Below are 27,095 nucleotides of genomic sequence, written 5' to 3'. Positions count from 1 at the left end.
TGGCTCAGTATCAGACAAAAGCCAAAGATCTCACTCACTGCAGAAAAAATTTGATTGATTTAAAAATGTCTAAAAAAAACAAAATGTAAAAAAAAAAAAAAATGTACAAAAAGCTAGAAATCTGATTCTGATTTGATACAGAGAGTGCCAACCCAAAACAAATGACACAGTATGTCATATCTATAAGACTGTAAGAGCATTAATATGCAAAGTCAATTTGAAACATGGAGAACATGGTTAACTGAGAGACGCTGTGGTCAATAAGTGCTGTTATTCCAAGAAGTGTCCATGCTAGATGCCTAAAAAGTCAGAATTCCCATAATTCAATCGTTTTCATCATTTGTTATTATCCTTCAAATTTTTAAGAGAAGTACCAGAAAGGACATGGTTACAGAGCATGCATCATTAGGGCCTTATAACATGTCACAATGAGCACTTACATCTTCATCCCGATATTTAGCTTGATAATTCCAAAAATTCTCCATTGGGCTATTGTAGGTTAGACGAGAAGTAATAAAGATCCAGCAGCATGCAAGATACACTGGTGACTTTCTATGGAGGTACCGGGACAATAAGTCAAGAACGCAGAGCAAGGTAATCGGAGCGCGGTTACACCGTGGATATTTCAGAGCTGATCAATTACTTTCCTATGAATTTTATATGACTCGGATTCATTTCAACAGTGAGCAGTAGACAAACATGCATGCCTTCCTTTGTATATAGCCACTATACACACCCTATATACGGAGGCTGAACTAACTGTCAAATAAGTTATTAGCTGTTCTGTACATCTCCGCTTCCCCAGAAACATATATAACAAATGGCTTAAGAAAATTATCGGTTTGACAGAAGACGAGAATTTAAAGGGAAACTGTCAACACGAAAATGCTGTGCAATCTGCAGGCAGCATGTTATAGATCAGGAGGAGCTGAGCAGATTGATATGTAGTTTTATGGTAAAATGTTCAGTGCAATTTATTTACACCTCGAGCATTGGTCATGTGCTACGTGGGTAGCGTGGCTGACTGGAGCTTGCTCGTTGGTTTGAACACAGGTTAGAGAGATTGTTTCTTTGCTATGTATGTGAGTTGTTTGTCTGCTTATATATTTAACACCTTAAGGATCTATTATGAGAATGCTTGTCCTAAACCTCAGGTACTTAGCACACCAGGACGAGCAGCAGTGGCCCGGCTGTTACTGACAACACAGATGCCCGTGGATTAACCCCTCTTATGCCGTGGTCAGCGCTGACTGCGGCATACGGGAGGTTCGCACTCCCTCTCCTGATCCATCAGGTCCCCGTGCTGCGGTGACGGGGACCCGATGGTTGCCATGGCAGCCCCAAGCCTTTCAAGGTAAAAAATAAATAAAAATTATATATATATATATATATATATATATATATATATATATATACACACAGTACAGACCAAAAGTTTGGACATACCTTCTCATTCAAAGAGTTTTCTTTATTTTCATGACTATGAAGGCATCAAAACTATGAATTAACACATGTGGAATTATATACATAACAAGTGTGAAACAACTGAAAATATGTCATATTCTAGGTTCTTCAAAGTAGCCACCTTTTGCTTTGATTACTGCTTTGCACACTCTTGGCATTCTCTTGATGAGCTTCAAGAGGTAGTCCCCTGAAATGGTCTTCCAACAGTCTTGAAGGAGTTCCCAGAGATGCTTAGCACTTGTTGGCCCTTTTGCCTTCACTCTGCGGTCCAGCTCACCCCAAACCATCTCGATTGGGTTCAGGTCCGGTGTGTTTCTATTGTGCCATTGTCCCATTGTGTGTTTAAAGGTCTGTCCTGTTGTCTGCACATGTGTATTGGTGACTTCTCTTTGTCTTGAGAGATAATTGGATTACGCCTCGGGTGTCTCCAGGGCAGAGAGGAGGAAACCATGATGCATTGTGGGGATGTATTGTCTCTGTGTATCCTACAGTGCTGCATATCTGTCCTATGTCACAAGTCTTCATTCTGGTCCCCTAGGGGCGTGTACACCAGATGGGCTTGGTTGTTTTATACCTCCCTGTGGGCGGACCTGTAATTGCAACAACTGTAATAAAAAACAGGCTGGGTGTGCCAGCACCTCAGACCACTGCTTGACCCTCAACACGGAGCCTTGTCTCGTTATTGGGGGGATCCGCTGTATGCTGTTAGAGACTGATTGCCAGGAGTGTAAGCTGATTCCTGTTCGTCTGCTAGCAGCTATTCGTGAGGTTCCAGTTTGGAGTGCTACTTTGTATCCAGTCCGGGAGGTTTGGTGTTCTGCAGTAGCTGTGCCGGTCTCTCAGAAAGGGGCTTATCGCCTGAACGGATTTTAACCCCTTGTCTGCTGAAACGGTCCGTTACAATTCCAAAAGGGTTCACATACATTTTCTTGCAACTGTACAACTATATTTGCCCCTCACATCCGTATAAAAACATCACATGATATAAAATATCACATGTATAAAAATATCACATGATCCACCCTGTCAGTGCGGAAAAAAAATCTATTTTTTGTCACCTTACATCACAAAAAGTGTAATACCAAGTGATCAAAAAGTCGTATGTAACCCAAAATAGTACCAATCAAACCGTCACCTCATTCTGCAAAAACTGAGCCCCACATAAGCAAAAAAAATTATGGCTTTTAGAAAATGGAGACACAAAAACATGATTGTTTTTCTTTCAAAAATGCTTTTATTGTTTAACAACAAAATTAATATAAAAAAATAGACAAATTAGGTAATCGGCACGTCCATAACAACCTGCTCTATAAAAATATTACATAATCTACCCCCTATGGGGAATGCTGTAAAAAATAAAAACTGTGCCAAAACAACCATCTTTTGGTCATCTTGCCCAAAAAAGTGTAATATTGACTGATCGGAAAATCATATGTACCCCAAAATGGTACCAATAAAAACGTCAAATCTTCCCGCAAAAAAAGAGTCACTGCACAGTGTGACAGGCAGAAAAATAAAAAAATATGGCTTACAGAAAATGGAGACACAAAAACATGATTTTTTTTTTCAAATATGCCTTATTATGTAAAACTGAAACAAAATAAAAGTAGACATATTTAGTATTGTCGTGCCGTAACAACTTGCTCCATAAAAATAGCACATAATCTAAACAAAAAATACCTTGCCTCACAAAAAGCATAATATAGAGCAATCAAAAATCATATGTACCCCAAAATAGTACTAATAATATTATTCTGTAATTTCGAAAATGCAGTCACTTTTTGGGAGTTTCTCCTCAATAGGTGCATCAGGGGGTATTTAAATGTCACATGGCAACTTAAAATGATCCCAGTGAAGTCTGCCCTCCAAAATCTATATGGCGCTCCTTTCCCTCTGCGCCCTGCTGTTTGCCCATACAGCAGTTTACGACCACATATGGGGTGTTTCTGTAAATCAGGGTAATAAACAGGGTAATTTTCTTTAGCTGTTAACCCTTGAGGTGTTACAGGAAAAATAGATTAAAATGGAAAATCTTCCAAAATTCACCATTTCATCTCCTTTTTCCTTTCATTCCTGTGGAACACCTAAAGGGTTAACAAAGTTAGTAAAATCAGTTTTGAATACCTTGAGGGGTGTAGGTTCTAAAATTGGGTCATTTATGGGTGGTTTCTACTATGTAAGCCACACAAATTGACTTCTTAGCAAAACTGGTCCTTAAAAAAGTGGGTTTCGGAAATTTTCGTAAAAATTTGCTTCTAAAATTATAAGACTTATAACATCCTAATTTTTTTTTATTACATATGCAAAATGATGCAAACATGAAAGTGGACATATGGGAAATGTAAAGTAATAACTATTTTATGATCTATCACTATCTGCCTTTTTTTTTTTTTTATGCGCCTAACATGGTGACCACCGGTAGGGTTGAGCGAAAAATTTCCGTAAAAGTTCGGATTCGGTGTTTTCTTGGCGTTTTTTTTTTTTTCAATTTAACATCTTTATTACTATGAAAAGCAAATACACAAAGTAAAATTCAAGCTTATTAAAAAAATTTCAACATTTTTCCCACTTAACCCCATTATCCCCCCCCACACCCAGCGATGCGTCCACCCCTCCTGCCGACCCCCCCCCCCCCCCCCGACCCCCACAGGGAAAGGGAAGGGAAGAGAGAAGAGCGAGAGAAAAAAAAAGAAAGAATATAAGTATATTCCAGATACGGTCCTATCAGAACTACCAGCCGTCCCATATCTTAACCCATTTCTCTAATCCACCTCTCTGCTTATAAAGAATCCGTTCGTAGTTTTTCACTTTGTTAACTAGGTTTATCCAATTGTTTACCTCTGGGGCATGACGTGAAAACCAGTTCCGACTAATCAGGAGCCTGGCCAATAGTAATGTTCTGCCTAGTAGGATCTTTTGGGGTTTATGGCTACTTAATGTCGAAAGATCGTTCAGTAAAAACAATTGTGGCTCAAGAGGAATCCGTACTTTTAATTTGTGGGTGAGGAAATTGTTAATACCACTCCAGTATGCCCCGAGTTCTGGGCATGCCCAGATTATATGTAGATAATCCGCACCATCAGTATCACATCAAGGACACTTGGAGGTGTCTCTTATTCCACACTTGTTTAACCAAATAGGGGTAACATATAATCTGATAAATATTAAACTGAATTAGAACGTGATTAAAGTTATGGGAAAGTACATCTGGATTAGTGAAAATGCTCCCCCACCCTACCATTTGTATATTTGGGCAGTCCCTCACCCAGGCCTTCGGAGAAGAATTATCTATTTCTAGCAGTGATTTATCATCCAAACTAAAAAGTGCCGAACGAAGCTGAAAATACCTAAACTAAGATTGTCTACACTATGTGATAATTCCACAAACGACTTAATTTCTCCGTTCTTAACAACCTGTGCCGTATAGAGAATCCCATTCTTTTGCCAGAATTGATTCGTTGCTATACCATCTAATGTCTGTAAGTGGATATTGTGCCAGAGAGGCGTGAATATAAGCGATCCCTTTACCCCCAACCATCCTCTAGTAATAGCCCACATTTTCAATAGTAATTTTGTAGTCCCTTTATGACCCCAGTCCCTATTATTCAATAGCCCAGATTCAAAAAACGTAAATATATTATTATGTGGAGAGCTTCTTACTAGGCTGCTTAAAGAAGTACTATTTGGCCATTCATTACACATCCATAGCTGAGCAGCAATGAAATAGCCTTTAAAGCATGGGAGATTTAAACCCCCCCTGCTCCAGCAGCTTATATAAATATTCTAGTTTGAGTCTCACTTGTTTTCTTCCCCAGATCAAATCATTGATTAGTCTTTCCATTAGTTTGAAATATTTTTCCTCTATCCAAATAGGTACATTCCTAAGGACATAGAGGAATTGGGGTAAAATTACCATTTTAACCAGTGAAACTCGGTCAGCTCTGGATAAGGGGAGTCTCAGCCAAATCCCTATTTTTGCCCTAGTTTTTGTTATCAATGGGGTCAGATTAAGATGTACAGAATTTTCAACCTTGGGGGATATCGTCATACCCAAGTATTGAAAAGTATCAACAACATCTAACTGGGTTATCAAGGACTCATCTTGAGACACCGGGTCTATTGGCATCAGAATAGTCTTTGACCAGTTTATATCCAGGCCTGATACCTCACCAAATAGATTAACCATCCGGATAATTCTTGGGACAGTTATCTCTGTATTATCTGCAAAAAAAAGGACATCATCCGCGTATAGAGAAATACGATCTTCCTCTCCCAATGTTCCAAATCCTTTAATTTGGACATCCTGCCTAATAGCCAAGGCCAGGGGCTCAATATAGATATCGAATAGAAGTGGGGATAATGGGCAACCCTGACGAGTTCCTCCATTTAGATCAATACTGGCAGTAAGGCTGAGTTCACACGGGCGAGATTTCCGCGCGGGTGCAATGCGGTAGGTGAACGTATTGCACCCGCACTGAATCCGGCACCATTCATTTCAATGGATCTGTGTACATGAGCGTTTTTTTTCACGCATCACTTCTGCAATGCTTTAAAATCGCAGCATGTTCTATATTCTGCGTTTGTAACGCAGGACAGGCCCCATAGAAGTGAATGGGGCTGCGTGAAAAACGCACTGCATCCGCAAGCAAGTGCGGGTGCGATGCGTTTTTCACTGATGGTTGCTAAGAGATGTTGTTTGTAAACCTTCAGTTTTTTATCACGCGCGTGAAAAACGCATCAAAACGCATTGCACCCGCGCGGAAAAAACTGAACAACTAAACGCAATCGCAGACAAAACTGACTGAACTTGCTTGCAAAATAGTGCGAGTTTCACTGAACGCACCCTGAACGCATCCTGAGCCAATCCGTCACGCCCGTGTGAACCCAGCCTAAGGCTCCCATTGATACTCAACTTGGCCGTAGGGGATCTATAGAGTGTTTTGATCATGTTTATAAATCTCTCCCCAAAGCCCATCCTCGCCAAAACCCTCCATAGGAACCGCCACTCCACCCTGTCAAAGGCCTTAGAGGCATCTAAGGACAGGATGGAGCGAGCAGACCCCCCAGGAGCCTGTATATTGGCAAAAAGCTGGTGAAGATTATGTTGTGTACCTTTGTTTTTAATGAAACCGTTCTGGTCTGGGTGGACAATGGAGGAGATAACCCAAGAAAGTCTTGTGGCCAAGATCCTCGCCAGGAGTTTTACATCCGCGTTCAACAGCGAGATCGGTCTATAGGAGCCCATATCTATGGGGTCCTTACCTTTTTTTGGAATTATTATTATTACAGCCTCCATCATTGAACCCGGCAGGTTCCCCTCTTCCACCGATTCAGCAAGGACCTCCAACAATCTAGGAAAAACATCCTCTTTATATTTACCATAGAATTCATATGGGAGTCCGTCTGAACCGGGGGTGGAGTTACCCAAACATAGCTTGATTGCACCTTCCAGCTCCTGAATAGAGAAATCGGCCTCGAGTACCTTCCTTTGAGCCGGAGTGATAGTAGGAAAGACTATACCATCAAGGTCTGAAAAGTAATCAAGGAAGACCTTCTCTATGAAGTCTTGTCCCCTAACCATCCTCCCATTGGCCAATCGTATATTATCTAGGCTCTTTTTGGATTCCTGACTCAAGATCACACTAGATAGAAGTTTCCCCAGTCGCCCCGATTCAGTAAAATATTTTTGCCCTTTGAAGAATAAACTCTGTTGTGCAGAGAAATTGAAATTTTGAAAATTGCATTTTTTTTCCACATTTTCCATAAATTTTGGATTTTTTTAAAAATAAATAAAGGTGAAATTATATCGACTTAAATTTTCCACTATAATAAAGTACAATGTATAGTGAGAAAACATTCAGAGAAATGTTTGGATAAGTAAAAGCATTCCAAACTTATTTCCACATAAAGTGACACGTCAAATTTCCCAAAAACGGCCTGGTCCTTAAGGTGAAAAATGGCAAGGTCCTTAAGGGGTTAATCACACTTTATCACTTAGCCCGTGTAAGCCTATATCTTCTTGAATCTTTGAATTCACATTAAAACATTTCAAGTTTTGTTCCACAACAGCTTCCATGAAACCGCTGGGCCAAGGTTGAAGTCCAATGACTTTTGTGCCTCTTTTTTTTTCACCCCATGTACCTGTTCACTGAATGCATGTCAATGGAGGGATACTGCAGGTATAATGCTACTAAATGTTGGTCTGGTAGCCCCAACTATACTTTTCAACTCAAAAATACGAGTTTTGGAAAGTTGACTGTGTTAGAAATCTCACCTTTCTGTCACTTTGGGGTATCAGTAAGAAAAACCAAAGCAATTTTATTAAAAGCGACTGTCAGTTTCACACATTTAATTGCCATGATTCATCCTGCTTTTGCACTAGGCATCCTCTGGCACATTCACAATAAATTATATTTTGCTTTTTGGGAATGAGGCATACACTCATTTTGTGCAGGTAGCATCACTCATGTCATGGTTTTTTATTTTCGAGACATTAGGCAATAAAATTACATTTCAGCACAAGCTCACTGATGATTCAGCACACGGCCATCTGCTTAATGCAATTAAATACGCTGTGTTAACTAGACAATTTTAAAGCTGTGACTATAGCTGCCCATTCTGGAGCATTTTATGGCGTGATAAGGGACAGGTCTATTTTCTGCCCTCTTTCCTGGCTCATGTATTGTGCACCTGAAACTTATTCAATAATGCAAGGCAGGTTTCTTATCTGTCGCATCAATTATTGATCGGGGGGACAAAGGAATAGACAGAAGATACAGCCTCATTTTACTAGAAACCTACTGACACAAGAAGGCATCATTTTAACATGTAGTTTGTGCTTTGTAAAGGTCAAAAACAGTGTACTTGATAGACAATGGGGGAGATTTATCAAACCAGTGTAAAGGAACACTGGCTGAGATGCCCATAGCAACCAATCAGATCCCACATTTCATTTTCCAAAGGAGCTGTAAAAAGTGAAAAAAATTAATCTGATTGGTTGCTATGGGCAACTAACCCAGTGTTCCTTTACACTGGTTTGATAAATCTCCCCCAATACCGTTTCTAATGAATCCGCTTCATTAGACGTACAATCATATTCAAGTGCTCAATGGAGAGGCCTAAAACTATGGACCTTGCCTGGCCCTCTGCTATATAGAGTTCCGAATGTTATCCACTCGGAGGAGAATATTATTCCTATAAGTTAGGGCTCATTCACACGATCCGTATCGGTTTTTGCAGTCCTCAAATTGTGGATCCACAAAACACAGATACTAGCTTTGTGCGTTCCGCATTTTGCATATTGGATCATCTTTCTCCTGTGTAGAAATGCCCAGTTTTGTCTGCAATAATCTATCTTTTTTTGCGGGGCCACGGAAAGGAAGTATGGATGCAGACAGAACATGGTGTGCTGTCCGCGTCTTTTGCAGCCCAGTTGAAATTAATAGGTTTGCATCCATTCCATAAAATTGCGGAACAAATGCGGACAAAAATATACAGTTGTGTGAATGGGCCCTTAGGCTGAGTTCACATCACTGCTAAATATTTCCGTTCTTCTGCTCCATTAGAGGAGAAGAACAACAGAAATAACAGAGATAAACCGACTCCATTGGCTACAATGCAGTCTGCTCAGTTTCCATTCGGAATCCAGTTTTTTTTACTGGATAAAAAGGTGCTGGATACAGGTCACCAGGACATGATCATCCGGTCTGACGGAATCTGCGACGGAAGCCCTGCATGGAACCTCCAACGAGAATGTGAACTCACTCTTAAGGCTCATGCACACAGCTGTTGCCCAGCCATGCCCGTATTGCGGTCCGCAATATGCTTGCACCGGCCGTGTGCACCCCGCATCATGGATGCTATCCGGAAGGTCGGGTGTGGAACAGAGGCACGGAACCCAAAGTAAGCGCCATGGAGTGCTTCTGTGGGGTTTCTGTCCGTGCCTCCGCACCGCAAAAAAGTAGTGCATGCAAGTTGAATGGGTCTGGATCCGTCCGCGGAATCTGCACAGATGTTGCCCGTGCATTGGGGACTGCAAATTGCGGTTCCCAATGCTTGGAACGGTTGTGTGCATGAGGCCTTAGTCTTACCGCAAAGGAACACATATTTTGAACCTTATCCCATTATGTGGCCACCTAATAAGTTAACCCCTTCCGGTTCCATCCACTGTATAGAAGTTAACCCCTTCCCGCAAAATAATGTTTACACACATTTCTGTAAAAACAGCACCACACCTGTCCACAGGCTGTTTGTGGTATTGCAGTTCATCTTCATTGATTTCAATAGAGCTGAGCTGAAACACAAGACGCAAACCCATAGACAGGTGTTGTAGTTTCCAGAAGAAAGCAGCCATGTTTTTCTAGTCCTGAACAACCTATTTAAAGGGAGAAGGTTCGCCTTGTTAATGTAAGCAGGTTATTAATTGAGGAGGGCACTACAGGTGCAATGTAGCATTGCATGGTGGCCATGTAATTGAATGGTTATCCGTGTAGTGCATAGACAGAATGATCTGCCAAACTGGGAACCAGTCTTAGGCTAGTTACAGACAAATGGGTTCACTCTGGGAAACAAGCTCAGTGAGAACGAGGTATTTTCCATTATGGACATTGCTCATCTGGAGTGGATTAACAGCATCACAATGATTTATGACGTGGTGAATTCCTTCCTGACCTTGAGTCTGCTGAACTGTAGTCATGCCATGCAATGACTACAGATCAGTAGACTCACTGTCAGGAAGGAATTGACAACATCATAAATCATTGTGATGCTGTGAATCCACTCCAGATGAGCAATGTCCATTACAGGAAATACATCTCCCACACGAAGCGTGTTTCCCAGAATGAACATGCTCATCTGAAACTAGATTTATACAGGTCCTGCATGACACTCTACTCTATGATATCTATATGCCCTGCATTTATGTCTTCAAGAGAAGACCCTTTTAAAGCGATTTTCCAGTACTTACTATGGATATTGATGGCTTATCCTCAGAATAGGTCACAAATACAGTCCTGATCAAAAGTTTAAGACCACTTGAAAAATGGCAAAAAAATAATATTTTACATTGTTGGATCTTAACAAGGTTCCAAGTAGAGCTTCAACATGCAACAAGAAGAAATGAGAGTGAGACAAAACATTTTTTGAGCATTCAATTAATTGAAAATAACGATTAAACTGAAACAGGCTGTTTTTCAGCTGATCCAAATTTTAGGACCACATGCCTTTAAAAGGCCAAATCTGTGCAAAGATGTGGATCCATAGTCATTTTCTGTCAGGTAGTCACACGTTGTGATGGCAAAGGCAAAAAAACTCTCCCTTTTTGAACGTGGTCGGGTTGTTGAACTGCATAAGCAGGGTCTCTCACAGCGCGCCATCGCTGCTGAGGTGGGACGCAGTAAGACAGTCATTAGGAATTTCTTAAATGATCCTGAGGGTTATGGAACAAAAAAAGTCAAGTGGAAGACCCAAAAAAATTTCACCAGCACTGAGCCGGAGGATCCAATTGGCTGTCCGTCAAGACACTGGACGATCCTCGACCCAAATTAAGGCCCTTACTGGTGCCGACTGCAGCCCCATAACCATCAGATGGCATCTGAGACTGAAGGGCTTCAAAAACAAAAAACTTCTTCAAAGACCTCGTCTCCTTGAACGCCACAGAACTGCTCGTTTGGACTTTGATGAGAAAAAAATTTAACCTTGATGGTCCTGATGGTTTCCAACGTTACTGGCATGACAAGCAGATCCCACCTGAGATGTTTTCTACGCGCCACAGTGGAGGGGGCACCATAATGGTCTGGGGTGCTTTTTCCTTCAGTGGAACAATGGAGCTTCAGGAAGGGCAGGGGCGTCAAACGGCCGCTGGCTATGTCCAGATGTTGCAGAGAGCATTCCTCATGAGGGCCCTCGTCTGTGTGGTAACGACTGGGTTTTTCAACAGGACAACGCTACAGTACACAATGCCCGCAGGACAAGGGACTTCTTCCAGGAGAATAACATCACTCTTTTGGCCCATCCTGCGTGTTCCCCTGATCTAGATCCAATTGAGAACCTTTGGGGATGGATGGCAAGGGAAGTTTACAAAAATGGACAACAGTTCCAGACAGTAGATGGCCTTCGTGCGGCAGTCTTCACCACTTGGAGAAATGTTCCCACTCACCTCATGGAAACGCTTGCATCAAGCATGCCGAAACTAATTTTTGAAGTGATCAACAATAACGGCGGAGCTACTCATTACTGAGTTCATGTTTGGAAGTTGGATTTCTGTTTTGGGGGGGGGTAGTTTTTTTTTGGAGGTGTGGTCCTAAACTTTTGATCAGCTGAAAAACAGCCTGTTTCAGTTTATTCGTTGTTTTCATTAAATTGAATGCTCAAAAAATGTTTTGTCTCACTCCCATTTCTTCTTGTTGCATGTTGAAGCTCTACTTGGAACCTTGTTAAGATCCAGCCATGCTAAATATGATTTTTTGCCATTTTTCAAGTGGTCTTAAACTTTTGATCAGGACCGTATCTAAATCAGTGTGTCCGACAACCCACACCTCCACCAATCAGCTGGTTCATTTATTTCAGTAATGCAACTTAAAAGGTGAAACTAACATATGAGATAGACTCATTACATGCAAAGCGAGATATTCCAAGCCTTCATTTGTTATAATTTGGATGATTATGGCTTACATGAAATCCCAAAGTCACAATTTTGAGGTACCCTTTGCTCAGGGGGTATGGGTTAATTACTGACTAGAGTATGACACTTTGAGCCTAGAATATTGAACCTTTTCACAAAATTCTAATTTTAAGCTGAATTAATGCAATTCCTTTTAATTTGCATTACTGAAATAAATGGACTTTTGCACGATATTCAAATTTTTTCGAGTTTCACCTGTATATAGAGGACAGAAGGCTCCATCCACTGTGTAGTTTTTAAGTACCGGCATACTACAGCTCAGCTCTCATTGAATGAGATTACACATTGGATGGAGCCTTGTGCTTACGGTTCCATCCACTGTATATGATTTTGGATGCAGATAGCTGCCCAAAACAGCTCGGCGGTTTTGATATTGATGACCTATACTGAGAATAGAAGATCAATATCTAAGTTCCCCATGCACTCAGAGGCACTACAGATACTGCCTGCTTAATGGCTCATGCAGTTTTATATCTACTCCCCTACTGTGTTAAGATGGCTGGACCATTGTACAAAACATGCACTTGTTACCTTTTGTGTTGCCATCCACATAAATTGTAAGCTCTTGCGAGCAGGTCCCTCATTCAGTTGCTTTGTAAAAGTTAAAAAAATCTGTCTGATTGCAAGTTGTCACTTTGTTTTCTTTGAATCCTATCAGCTGACAGCTCATGTGCTCTTATCTATTATCTCCTGGTCTCATAAACACTCAATATAGCTCAATTTATATCAAACTGATAAGAATATGGCTTAAATAAGTGTGTGTGTGTGTGTGTGTCAGGAGATCAGAGATCTCTATAAACAATAAACATAGAAGGAGGGAGGGGGTAGGAAAGAGGGGGAGCCCCGAAAGTAACAGGGGGCGCACTGTGCATGCACAGCTGCCCTCCATTCATTTATATGGGGCAGCTGAAAATATTTCCGTAGGCCCCATAGAAATGAATGGGAGCGGTGGCTGCGCAAGCGCAGTGCGCTCCCATTCGCTACTATGGGGAGAGCGCTTGGTGGTAGCCAGACCCCAGAAAACCCGGGGTCCTTCAGCCACCACTTTCCCTGCTCTGTTCTGAGACCTGCACCTATCAGACAATGGGGGCATATCCTAGAGATATGCCCCCATTGTCTGAGATGGGAATACCCCTTTAACCACCTCCGGACCGCCGAACGCAGCGACGCGTCCTGGAGGTGGTTGATTCATTCCGCCTGGACGCGCCGGCGCGTCCTCTCGCGAGACGCGAGATTTCCTGTGAACGCGCGCACACAGGCGCGCGCGTTCACAGGATCGAAAGGTAAGCGAGTGGATCTCCAGCCTGCCAGTGGCGATCGTTCGCTGGCAGGCTGGAGATGTGATTTTTTTTAACCCCTAACAGGTATATTAGACGCTGTTTTGATAACAGCGTCTAATATACCTGCTACCTGGTCCTCTGGTGGTCCCTTTTGTTTGGATCGACCACCAGAGGACACAGATAGCTCAGCAATATGTAGCACCAAGCACCACACTACACTACACCCCCCCCTGTCACTTATTAACCCCTTATTAGCCCCTGATCACCCCATATAGACTCCCTGATCACCCCTCTGTCATTGATTACCCCCCGTAAAGCTCCATTCAGACGTCCGCATGATTTTTACGGATCCACTGATAGATGGATCGGATCCGCAAAACGCATACGGACGTCTGAATGGAGCCTTACAGGGGCGTGATCAATGACTGTGGTGATCACCCCATATAGACTCCCTGATCACCCCCCTGTCATTGATTACCCCCCTGTCATTGATCACCCCCCTGTAAAGCTCCATTCAGACGTCCGCATGATTTTTACGGATCCACTGATAGATGGATCGGATCCGCAAAACACATACAGGCGTCTGAATGGAGCCTTACAGGGGGGGTGATCACCCCATATAGACTCCCTGATCACCCCCCTGTCATTGATCACCCCCCTGTCATTGATCACCCCCCTGTAAGGCTGCATTCAGATGTCCGTATGATTTTTACGGATCCACGGATACATGGATCGGATCCGCAAAACACATACGGACATCTGAATGGAGCCTTATAGGGGGGTGATCAATGACAGGGGGGTGATCACCCCATATAGACTCCCTGATCACCCCCCTGTCATTGATCCCCCCCTGTAAGGCTCCATTCAGACATTTTTTTGGCCCAAGTTAGCGGAAATTCTTTTTTTTTTCTTACAAAGTCTCATATTCCACTAACTTGTGTCAAAAAATAAAATCTCACATGAACTCACCATACCCCTCACGGAATCCAAATGCGTAAAATTTTTTAGACATTTATATTCCAGACTTCTTCTCACGCTTTAGGGCCCCTAGAATGCCAGGGCAGTATAAATACCCCACATGTGACCCCATTTCGGAAAGAAGACACCCCCAGGTATTCCGTGAAGGGCATATTGAGTCCATGAAAGATTGAAATTTTTGTCCCAAGTTAGCGGAAAGGGAGACTTTGTGAGAAAAAAAAATAAAAAAAATCAATTTCCGCTAACTTGTGCCAAAAAAAAAAAAAATTCTATGAACTCGCCATGCCCCTCATTGAATACCTTGGGGTGTCTTCTTTCCAAAATGGGGTCACATGTGGGGTATTTATACTGCCCTGGCATTCTAGGGGCCCTAAAGCGTGAGAAGAAGTCTGGGATCCAAATGTCTAAAAATGCCCTCATAAAAGGAATGTGGGCCCCTTTGCGCATCTAGGCTGCAAAAAAGTGTCACACATGTGGTATCGCCGTACTCAGGAGAAGTTGGGCAATGTGTTTTGGGGTGTCATTTTACATATACCCATGCTGGGTGAGAGAAATATCTTGGTCAAATGCCAACTTTGTATAAAAAATGGGAAAAGTTGTCTTTTGCCGAGATATTTCTCTCACCCAGCATGAGTATATGTAAAAAGACACCCCAAAACACATTGCCCAACTTCTCCTGAATACGGCGATACCACATGTGTGACACTTTTTTGCAGCCTAGGTGGGCAAAGTGGCCCACATTCCAAAGAGCACCTTTAGGATTTCACAGGTCATTTACCTACTTACCACACATTAGGGCCCCTGGAAAATGCCAGGGCAGTATAACTACCCCACAAGTGACCCCATTTTGGAAAGAAGACACCCCAAGGTATTCCGTGAGGGGCATGGCGAGTTCCTAGAATTTTATATTTTTTGTCACAAGTTAGCGGAAAATGATGATTTTTTTTTTTTTTTTTTTTTCTTACAAAGTCTCATATTCCACTAACTTGTGACAAAAAATAAAAACTTCCATGAACTCACTATGCCCATCACGAAATACCTTGGGGTGTCTTCTTTCCAAAATGGGGTCACTTGTGGGGTAGTTATACTGCCCTGGCATTCTAGGGGCCCAAATGTGTGGTAAGAAGTTTGAAATCAAAATGTGTAAAAAATGACCGGTGAAATCCGAAAGGTGCTCTTTGGAATATGGGCCCCTTTGCCCACCTAGGCTGCAAAAAAGTGTCACACATGTGGTATCTCCGTACTCAGGAGAAGTTGGGGAATGTGTTTTGGGGTGTCATTTTACATATACCCATGCTGGGTGAGAGAAATATCTTGGCAAAAGACAACTTTTCCAATTTTTTTATACAAAGTTGGCATTTGACCAAGATATTTATCTCACCCAGCATGGGTATATGTAAAATGACACCCCAAAACACATTCCCCAACTTCTCCTGAGTACGGCGATACCACATGTGTGGCACTTTTTTGCAGCCTAGGTGGGCAAAGGGGCCCACATTCCAAAGACCACCTTTCGGATTTCACCGGTCATTTTTTACACATTTTGATTTCAAACTACTTACCACACATTTGGGCCCCTAGAATGCCAGGGCAGTATAACTACCCCACAAGTGACCCCATTTTGGAAAGAAGAGACCCCAAGGTATTCGCTGATGGGCATAGTGAGTTCATAGAAGTTTTTATTTTTTGTCACAAGTTAGTGGAATATGAGACTTTGTAAGAAAAAAAATAAAAAAATCATCATTTTCCACTAACTTGTGACAAAAAATAAAAAGTTCTATGAACTCACTATGCCCATCAGCGAATACCTTAGGGTGTCTACTTTCCGAAATGGGGTCATTTGTGGGGTGTTTGTACTGTCTGGCCATTGTAGAACCTCAGGAAACATGACAGGTGCTCAGAAAGTCAGAGCTGCTTCAAAAAGCGGAAATTCACATTTTTGTACCATAGTTTGTAAACGCTATAACTTTTACCCAAACCATTTTTTTTTTACCCAAACATTTTTTTTTAATCAAAGACATGTAGAACAATAAATTTAGAGAAAAATGTATATATGGATGTCGTTTTTTTTTTGCAAAATTTTACAACTGAAAGTGAAAAATTTCATTTTTTTGCAAAAAAATCGTTAAATTTCGATTAATAACAAAAAAAAGTAAAAATGTCAGCAGCAATGAAATACCACCAAATGAAAGCTCTATTAGTGAGAAGAAAAGGAGGTAAAATTCATTTGGGTGGTAAGTTGCATGACCGAGCAATAAACGGTGAAAGTAGGGTAGGTCAGAAGTGTAAAAAGTGGCCTGGTCTTTAAGGGTGTTTAAGCTATAGGGGCTGAGGTGGTTAATAAAGACCCACTGAAAAAATGATTTTTTGCCCAAAAATGAGTAAAATGCAATCATAAAAAAAAATGCCTCTGAAGGTATCCATAGCGTTTAAGTACCAGAAATCCAGTTTAAGTTTTTATATTGGACAGGATTGGTTCCTGGGCTTTAGATTATAAGGACATAGAACATAGCCTGTGAAACACGTTAAGCATCTATTAGTAGCCCAATCAATCATGAAAGTGGAAGCTGGAAATACAATTCCAGAGCCAAATCCTGTCATTTTGAACCCCAGTACAATAACCTTGTATAAGAAACTAATGAATATACAGACTGATAAGTTAAACAGTTGCACTGCATACACTAAAGCTATCAAATAATAAATTGAGCTTATCACCTCTAAATAAAATCCAACTGTGCTTAAAGGGTTTCTATCACTTCGTATGACATAATTAGCTCTCAGACACTAGCGATCCGCTAGTGTCTGCTCTGGCCAACCATCCTAATAGAACAGCTTTTGGGGCAGCCGTTTTGCTAAAAAAAATAACTTTTATAAATATGCTAATGAGCCTCTAGGTGCTATGTGGGCGTCATTAGCACCTAGAGGCTCCGTCTACCTTCATACACAGCCACCGCCCAGCGCGTCCCTCCAGCCCGCCCATCTCCTGCTGAATGCGATCCTCCGTGTGACGCAACGGACGAATTCTCGCGCATGCGCCGTGTGCGGCTGTATTCGGCGCATGCGCAGTGAATGTCTGACCGCTTCCCTGCTCAGACATCTCCACTGCGCCTGCGCCGATGACGTCATAATGCTCCAAGGAACAGGCGCAGTGGAGATGTCTGAGCAGGGAAGCGGTCAGACATTCACTGCGCATGCGCCGAATACAGCCGCGCACGGCGCATGCGCGAGAATTCGTCCGTTGCGTCACACGGAGGATCGCATTCAGCAGGAGATGGGCGGGCTGGAGGGACGCGCTGGGCGGTGGCTGTGTATGAAGGTAGACGGAGCCTCTAGGTGCTAATGACGCCCACATAGCACCTAGAGGCTCATTAGCATATTTATAAAAGTTATTTTTTTAGCAAAACGGCTGCCCCAAAAGCTGTTATATTAGGCTCCATTCACACGTCCGCAATGTGTTTTGCGGATACACGGAGACACGGATCCGCAAAACACGGAAAGCGGCAATGTGCGTTCCGCATTTTGCGGACCGCACATTGCCGACATAATAGAATATGCCTGTTCTTGTCCGCAATTGCGGACAAGAATAGGACATGTTCTATTTTTTTGCGGAAACGGAAGCACGGATGCGGAAGTGCGGATCCGCAAATGTGGATGCGGACAGCACATTCCCTCCCCATAGAGAATGAATGGGTCCGCACCCTTTCCGCAAAATTGCGGAAAGGATGCGGACACATTTTGCGGACGTGTGAATGGAGCCTAAGTATGGTTGGCCAGAGCAGACACTAGCGGATCGCTAGTGTCTGAGAGCTAATTATGTCATACGAAGTGATAGAAACCCTTTAATGCATAGCCACTGAAAATGCTAGAAGACAGTGTCTGCGCAGGATCTGAGCAGAGTCACATCTGACCTACACCAGCTCAGAGTGAAGCGGCAAGACTGGGGAAGACCGCTGCACCCCTGACCTCAAATGGGCGACTTGTATATGGCACGAGGGGGTAATAAAGTGGTTTTACAGTAAAACATTATTAGGGACATAATGACCAGATGCTTTTTGTTCCTTTTCAATAGTACATTATATTTTATTAATATCACCCACTGTCAGTATATGTATTAGGCTACATGCACACGACCGTAGATGCAAAAAAAGATGCCATCCGTAAAAAATTTTTGCGGATCCATTGTAACAATGCCTAAAACAGACAAGAATAGGACATGTTCTATTTTTTTTGGGGGGGCTACGGAATGGACATACGGATGCGGACATGGTGTGCTGTCCGCATTTTTTGCGGACCCATTGAAATGAATGGGTCCGCATCCTATCCGCAAAAAAAACGGAACGTGCACGGAAACAAACAACGTTTGTGTGCATGTAGCCTTAATATATCATTTTTACATACATTTATACCATTATATGATATAGGGCTTGTTTCATTCGGTCTACCTTATTGACATATTGGTGAGTAAAATATTACATTGCACACTACATTTGCTAATACGATCATTCCTATATTCCAGGCTCTGAAGTAAGAAAAAAGCAGTTTGAAAAAAGACGGTCGAGCAGTAGATACCAGACATACTTACATCTCCATCTAGTGGCCTTTGGTCATCACAGTCCTTGGTTGGACTAATATCCTGCCTCATCACCCAAATAGGCTCTTTTGGCTCATCAGGAGTGTAAGGGGAGCGTATTGTCCTAGTCTTTACTTCCTCTATAGCCTCCTTAATGTCCTTGATAGCCAGTGAAATGGCGTCACGCTTCTCCTTACTGTACCTTTGCACCATCTCCACGGCATTAGCAGCAGTTTTTGAGGCAGAAGAGAGGTTCCCATTAGTTACATGCCCTCCACCAACAACCTTGGAATGATCAGGGAGGTCTATACTTTGTTCCGCTTCAGGCATATCCTCAGCCGCCTTGTCTAGGCTTTGAGAGCTCATACTTTGTTTCACCTCTGCCACAATTTGATCAATATCTTCTTCTTGCTCATAACTGTCCATCCTCGGGTACGGCGCAAACTCTGCCTCCTTTTCAGGACTATCCGACTCTCCATCAGACCGCTCATCATAATGGTGGAGGCGAGCACCCAGGGCTTCTTTTCGATAATTATCAGCTTCTTCTCTCTCTTGTTCATAAAGGCGGAGGCCTTCCGTGATATCCAAATCAGGAGTGTCTCCTATTTCCTCATACACATGTTCCTGCAGTCCATAATCTGCATACGGTTCTGCATATTGCTCATCCTCACCCCTGTGAAATAACCTTTGTGTGTAGACATAACCGGAATAAGCTGCATTAATGGCCTCCTCATGGTCCAACTCCATACCATGAAAATGTAAATGATTGGGGAGAGTCCTGTTATGTAGCACCTCACCATGCTCTGCCTCAGCGTTCTCGGTGTATTCCTCAGACTCGGGCCTGTAGTGAATAGCATAGGCATTCTCATCCTCATTTTCCTGAGCTCTGTCAAGGTCATACCCATCTACTTGACCTGTGATGACATCCCCCTCTGCAGTGTCTGTATGGTTGTGAAATCCACTCTCTGTACTCGCAGATCTGGCAAGTGTTCCTTCTTCGTCTTGTCCAGAACCTGCATCCTGCTCTCCGGCTGTATGCCGTAGGTTAGGAGACGCGTATGCATGTTGTTCTTCTTCGACTTCTGGCAGTTCAAGGTCAGCTTCCACAGACTCGTTGATGTCTGCATTGGCAGGCTCATCACTTGCCTCCACCTCTTGTGCTCCGTCTAGATGGTTCATGGCAGATTTTGGGGCGTTTACAGTATTAACATCTTGTCTGCAAAAAAAGAAAATCAAAGTATAAGATTCTAGTAATAATAAAGGTAACAAACATATATGGTTCCAGTACTAGGATAAATTGCAGGCAGTAGTGAGTATAAAGCAATGGTAATATCAATTATATTGTAATAAAGCTACCTGGAATCTAATTAACCAGAAAAAAAAAGATCATAAAGCATGAGAAAGAACGGCATACAAGAATTATCCAGCAGAACGTGTCCCCTACCTCTTCTGCACCTTTGTGCCGGTCTCTCTTCATGTAAATGCCCTAAAGCGTGAGAAATGCACTAAAAGCTGCCTCCCTCTCCTGCTCTATTTACTCACATACACTTTCCGCACAGACGGCTTGAGATGCTGCAGGATACAAACAGAATTGTCACACTCGCTCCAAACCATTCCAGGGAATGACTGCAGCAAGTAAACAATCTTCTCAGATGATAAAAACCTCGGCTCACATACTCCAAACTGCTACCATTTTCTGGTGTCCCAATTTTTTTCTTGTAGCAAACACAGTCATATCAGTTATAGGGCTCTTTCACACAGGCGGATGCCGTGCCTGGAATCCGCTGCGTGAAAGAGAACCAAGCCCCGCTCCGGACAGCAGAGACACGGAGCACTAACATGATTGATAATGCTCCATGCCTCTCTGTGATCTTTTTACTACAAAATCACAGTGAGATAAAATTGTCACTGTGATTTTGTAGTAAAAAGGTCACAGAGAGGCACAGAGCATTATCAATCATGTTAATCCTCCGTGTCTCTACTGTCCGGAGTGGGGCTCGGCTCTCTTTCACGCAGCGGATTCCACGCACAGCATCCGCTCGTGTGAAAGAGCCCATATACATATCAGGCTCCTCTCAGTCTATGGCAGGCAGTAATATATTGTGCTGTTATGGCCGGTGTGTTCTCCACCTCCTCCAGCAGTATGGAGAGTCTCTCTTCCTCCTCCATGGTGGTGAAGTCTGGGCAGAGATCAGACAGTCTCCTGAAGTGAGCGTCCCTCTATGTCATATCAATCTATTTAATATCTATATATCATCCATCTATCTATCAATTATGTATCTGACTTTCTAATATCTATCTCTTTAGCATATCTACCTTATATCTATATCAATATAAATCCATAATATACTGTCTTTATCTATTTAATATTAAAATCATATCTGTATTTTATTTTTTCTATTTAAAAGGGGTATTCTGGTCAAATGAAGTTATTGGTGGGCATCTGTCTGCTGGTCAGCTAGCAACGTTGATTTCATTTCAATAAAATGGGAGCTGTACTGTGTGCATAAAGCTTCCCCTAGTCCAAGTTGCTGGCAAACAGACGTTTATCAGATAATGGGAACCTGTCTAAGGCTGCCTGCTACCAAAACCACGTGTGGCATGCAATACCAACAGGTTACCTGGCGAAAAGCAACTACGTTTCTCTCTGCAATGTTGCGGTGTTCAAAATATGAGTTGGAAACAGGAAGAAGCGTCATAGGGTAGACCTTCCCCCAGATTATCCCCACCCAACTCCGTTTTATTGTCAGGTCTCTTCTGAGGCACAAATAGGGAGAAACTTGTCAATCAGGCAGGCAAGGAGAGAAGCTGATGAGGAGCTCTGGCAGTGCAGCAGATACTGGGCAGGTCCTGGTCGGTAGTCAGGGCTCTTGTTCTCTCTGGTATCAGCCATTCCTCCAGCCTGCAGGGTGCAGGTGTACGTGAGTGCTGGTAACAGATTGTTTGGCTACAAGGTGGATTAACCTGAACATTGGAAAGAAGGGTCTGAGATTCGAACTCTACACTCATAAGGCAGCGCGATCAACATTTCCTGGAACTTTGATGAGGAACAGGCAATTTGACTCTTCTCCCCGTCCCCTCGCCCAGATTTTCTTAGAAACTGTTTTAGGCTACTTTCACACTAGCGTTCGGGGCTCCGCTTGTGAGTTCCGTTTGAAGGGGCTCACAAGCGGCCCTGAACAGATCCGTTCAGCCCTAATGCATTCTGAGTGGATGCGGATCCGCTCAGAATGCATCAGTCTGGCACCGTTTGTCCTCCGCTCCGCTTAGCAGGCGGACACCCGAACGCAGCTTGCAGCGTTCGGGTGTCCGCCTGGCCGTGCGGAGGCAAACGGATAAGTCCAGACTTACAATGTAAGGCTACTTTCACACTAGCGTTCGGAGCGGATCCGTCTGATGTTTCATCAGACGGATCCGCTCCGATAATGCAGACGTTTGCATCCGTTCAGAACGGATCCGTCTGCATTATTACTTAGAAAATTTTCTAAGTCTGAAAGTAGCCTGAGCGGATCCGTTCAGACTTTACATTGAAAGTCAATGGTGGACGGATCCGCTTGAAGATTGAGCCATATAGTGTCATCTTCAAGCGGATCCGTCCCCATTGACTTACATTGTAAGTGTGGACGGATCCGCTCGCCTCCGCACGGCCAGGCGGACACCCGGACGCTGCAAGCAGCGTTCAGGTGTCCGCTCACTGAGCGGAGCGGAGGCTGAACGCTGGCAGGCGGATGCATTCTCAGTGGATCCGCCTCCACTGAGAATGCATTAGGGCCAGACGGATGCGTTCGGGGCCGCTCGTGAGCCCCTTCAAACGGAGCACACGAGCGGACACCCGAACGCTAGTGTGAAAGTAGCCTAAGTCAATGGGGACGGATCCGTTTGAAGTTGACACAGTATGGCTCAATTTTCAAACGGATCCGTCCCCCATTGACTTTCAATGTAAAGTCAAAACGGATCCGTTTGCATTATCATGAACAAAAAAAAAAATTTTTTTTTTTTTTTTTCATGGTAATGCAAACGGATCCGTTCTGAACGGATCTAAGCGTTTGCATTATAGGTGCGGATCCGTCTGTGCAGATACCAGACGGATCCGCACCTAACGCAGGTGTGAAAGTAGCCTTATCTGAAGCACTGCAGTAAAACATATTTGTGATCAGGGAGACTGTCAGAACTTCATGCTGACAGGTTCCTTTTAACTCAATTGATGTGTGATGTGAAGAAAGTGTAGGCCCATTGTGCCAGTGAGCAGATTTGGCTAGGGGCTATTCTTGAGGGTGTTGTTAAGGTGGGCACCTGGTATTTACCCTTTCATCCCAATATGGGGATCTGGACTTTGCTGCAGGGGCCACCTCTAGGAGTAGTCTATGCTCAGAGACTGCTGACCCAGACAGGGCAAAGGACACTGGTGACTGGCACCAAGGGGACAGGCAATTGCAGAGGGCAAGCCGAGGTCAGGACTAGGGCTGAAACAATTACTCGATTGAATCGAGTAATTCGACACAAACAAATCCTCTGTAAATTTTTTGCATGTAGGATTCGTTTATGTCATGTGGGAGTGAAGCGTTTGCTATTACACACCGCTCTGTGGTCACCCGCCGGCCTGCACCGCGCTGCACTTTCCTCCTGACACATAGTGAGGACAAAATGCACATAAGCGTGAACTATGACCTGATGCTGTGTGACGTCAGGACGCGGGAGAAGAAGATGGACGAGCTGGGGGGCAAGCTGGTGGCACTGGGGGGCAAACTTGTGGCACAGAGGGGGCAGCTGATGGCACTGAGGGGAACCTGATGGCACTGGAGAGCAGCTGGTGGAACTCAGGGGGCAGCTGGTGGCACTGGAGGGAACCTGATGGCACTCGGGGGAAGCTGGTGGCACTGGGGGGCAAGCTGATGGCACGGGGGCAAAATTAGTTTTTATAAAGAAAAACGTTCTTTTAATTAGTTTTTTGTTATTAGAGTACTCGATTAAATCGATAGAATACTCGATTAAAAAAATAGTCGATAGCTGCATCCCTAGTCAGGACAACCACAGTTTGTGCACTACGGTAAATAGGCAGCACAGGGTCAATGCAGTGATCAGGCACATGTCAGGACAGGAGGCACATGGTCAATACGAAAAACAGGCTGAGGTCAGAAGATACAATAGTGTAACTTTGTAGGACTAGACAAGCTGTGAGCCTTTTGCTCATGCACCTATATGGGAAGGTGCCCTATGTACCCCAAGGAATGCTGCCATTTCCTGGGAAAAGGTTAGCCCTAAGTGAGCGAGCACCAGGAAGCGGGAGAAGAAGACTAGGAGCAGCCTGCAGCATGGAGCAGCAGGGAGGATGAGTACTGCAAAGTCCATGCCTGACTGAAGAGAGGAGATGTCGGCGGCCTATGCACAGCAACAGACAAATGGAGATCTGGTTGCTTTAAATATATAAATATATAAATTAATCAGCACTGATTTTTTGGACTTAAAAATGAAATGGTGTTCAAAAGAGAAAAATGATTTTTAATAAGAAAAAGTTAACTAAAAAGAATCAATTTAAAATAAATAATATTTTTTTCTCTTTCTGCCCCAAGAATTTACCCACAAGGGATCTGTCCTGTGCTAATAAGGAAGCATTCATACGACTGCAACATGAACTCCGAATCGCAGTGCGGACCCATTAACTTGAATGGGTCAGAGATTCGCAAGATACAACAAAAGATAGGACATGTCCTATCTTTTGCGGAGAGGAGGCATGGACCCAGAAGCCCACAGAAACACACGGCGGCAGCACGGTCGTGTCAATGCTGCCTAAAAAGTAACACAGTATATCTACAGTATATTAAACATATGGAAAGCTGTGATGAATATATGAGTAAATGAATGGTCACATCATTATTCTTACATTAGTTATTTGCACTCGGAATATGTTTGGATTTTTTTTTCATTATATATTTTAGGGAAACAATGGGAACATATCACATGGAGCGCAGTATAATATGTATGGAGGAACATTAGATTTATAAGGTTAGATTTAATATCATTTGGCACGAGGTTGCCTAGATCTATTATCAAGGCAGCCGAAGACTGTATGATGACAAATTGCCAGATTTGCACTAGCAATGTGATTTACAGTTCCAGAAGGGACACTGGCATAGCTGATTGATTCCCAGGCCATAATCAGATAGCAGCACACAGGCCCATAAAATATAGATGGCTTTGCTGCTAGAGACATTAAGAGTGACTCACTGAACTCAGGGGTTTTGTTCACTATAGTTATTTTGTTGAAGTCTTCAGAACAGAAATTGAAAAAGAATTATTGCAAAAAAAAAAAAAGAACATGAGCACAAAGCAATGATGTCTGCAATAAATGTGTACAATGCCCTACAGAAAATATTTCACACAACCAGTCACTAGTATTCTTTACCGAGGTTCTTTAAAGGGGAACTGTCGCCTCTCCTGACATGTCTGTGTCAATAAGTACTTGCAATTCCCATGTAATAACAACTGTAGGGCATCTTTTCTTATTACTTTATTCTGTGCTCTTTCTTTTATTATTCCTGCTAGAAGTTTATGGATAAAGGTACAGATGGGTGTTACTGGCTGGGGGCGTGTCCTTGCACAGTCTGCCATAGGCAGCACTGATTGGATAATACGCAGGGACACCCCCTAACTGGTAACACCCATCTGTGTAACGGAGGACCAGCACAGCATGCGGTCATATGAATAAATGTTCCAGAATTTAAATTTCATGTGGAATACAATTATTGATTTAAACAGACGTGGTGACAGGAACTCTTTAAAGGACCACTCCGGGCAAAAATGAAAAATCAACCATCACTTGTTTATATGTGGTTATTTCCTGTTACTACCTATTTTGCACATTGCGGCATCAAGTGGCTGCCATCTCCAGTAACTGAGTGAGGGTCCGACTTCCAGCCCCCCTGTTGATCAGCTGTTGGAAGTGAATGGGCCTGAGCTGCAATACCAAGAAGAGCTGCCATACAATGTGTGCTGGGAGGTGGACCTCCACAGATGAGATAATGATAGCCTATCCCGATGATATGTACCCTTAACAACAAATCGTGGATCTGCAAAATATGGAACATTTTCATTGGTCCCTTTGAAAAATGCCTATTCTTATCCACAAAACAGACAAGAACAGGACACATTCTATAATTTGCCGCACAGCCACACAGGACAGACGTTTTTCCTCATTGCTTTTTTTTTTTTTAAATGAAGGACAACTGATTACAAAAAATAATGCAATCCTATTATTATTTTCAATTGATTTTCTGCCTGATTGAAACGACACAGACAAACAGCACAGACATCTGCGTTTTCCTATTCAGTAAAAAAAATAAAAAATCGAGATGAACGTAAAAGAGCATGTAAAAGACAAAACAGATGCACTTAGCATCAGTTTTTTTCTAAAGAAGCCTATACAGCAGCTAAACTTTAAATTTTTTTTAAGTAAGGGTACTTTCACACTAGCGCTATTCTTTTCCGGTATTGAAATCCAGTAAAGGGTCTCAATACCGGAAAAAAAAACAAAAACGCATCAGTTTTGTCCTAATGCATTCTGAATGGAAAGCAATCCATTCAGTATGCATCAGGATGTCTTCCGTTCCGTCCCTTGTACGGTATTTGACTGGACAAAATACCGTAGCATGCTGCATATTTTTTTGGGGCCAAAACCCTGGAACAATACCGCACTTCCCGGATCCGGCATTCATTTCTATACCGAGTGTTCTGGAAATTGCCACATAGCTGGATCTGGGCATGAGCCGGGATATAGGAGGAGCAGGTTTCTCTTTTGATCTTTGAAAAAAAATTAAATACCGGATCCATTATTCTGGATGATACCAGATGAGACGAATCCGATATTTCACTGGATCCGTCGGAAATCTCGGAAAAAAAGAGATTTCCGTTTGTATATGGCTTGCCGGAACTGCCTGCTGGATTCTAACAACGCTAGTGTGAAAGTACCCTAAGGCTACTTTCACAACAGCGTTTTTGCTGGATCCATCATCCATTATGACAGATCCGGTTGTATTAGCTTTAAAATAGCCAAGACAGATCCGTCTCTAAAACCACTGTAAGCCAATGGGGGACGGATCTGTTTTCTATTGTGTCAGAGAAAACG

The 27,095-nt window shown here is 42.9% G+C and overlaps 1 protein-coding gene across 3 annotated transcripts in view; it reads right to left on the bottom strand.

Annotated features, from left to right (window-relative positions):
• The window catches only part of APBA1 (amyloid beta precursor protein binding family A member 1), a 180,111-nt gene that overhangs the window by 63,523 nt on the left and 89,493 nt on the right, over positions 1–27,095 (bottom strand). For 2 of the 3 annotated variants that reach the window (XR_005776237.1, XM_040417091.1), the window contains exon 2: positions 18,986–20,189. Coding sequence is in view for 1 of the 3 variants with exons in the window: in XM_040417091.1 (XP_040273025.1) it covers positions 18,986–20,152 (1,167 nt within the window). In the remaining 2 variants the exon portion in view is untranslated. Of the gene's footprint in view, positions 1–18,985; positions 20,190–27,095 lie in introns of those variants that run through there. The other variant, XR_005776236.1, reaches the window with a different exon arrangement.

This window comes from Bufo bufo, chromosome 2 (genome assembly GCF_905171765.1).
Source record: "Bufo bufo chromosome 2, aBufBuf1.1, whole genome shotgun sequence".
Lineage (NCBI taxonomy): Eukaryota > Metazoa > Chordata > Amphibia > Anura > Bufonidae > Bufo > Bufo bufo.
The sequence above is the reverse complement of the archived record's forward strand: the minus strand, read 5'-3'. Positions and strand labels throughout refer to the sequence as shown.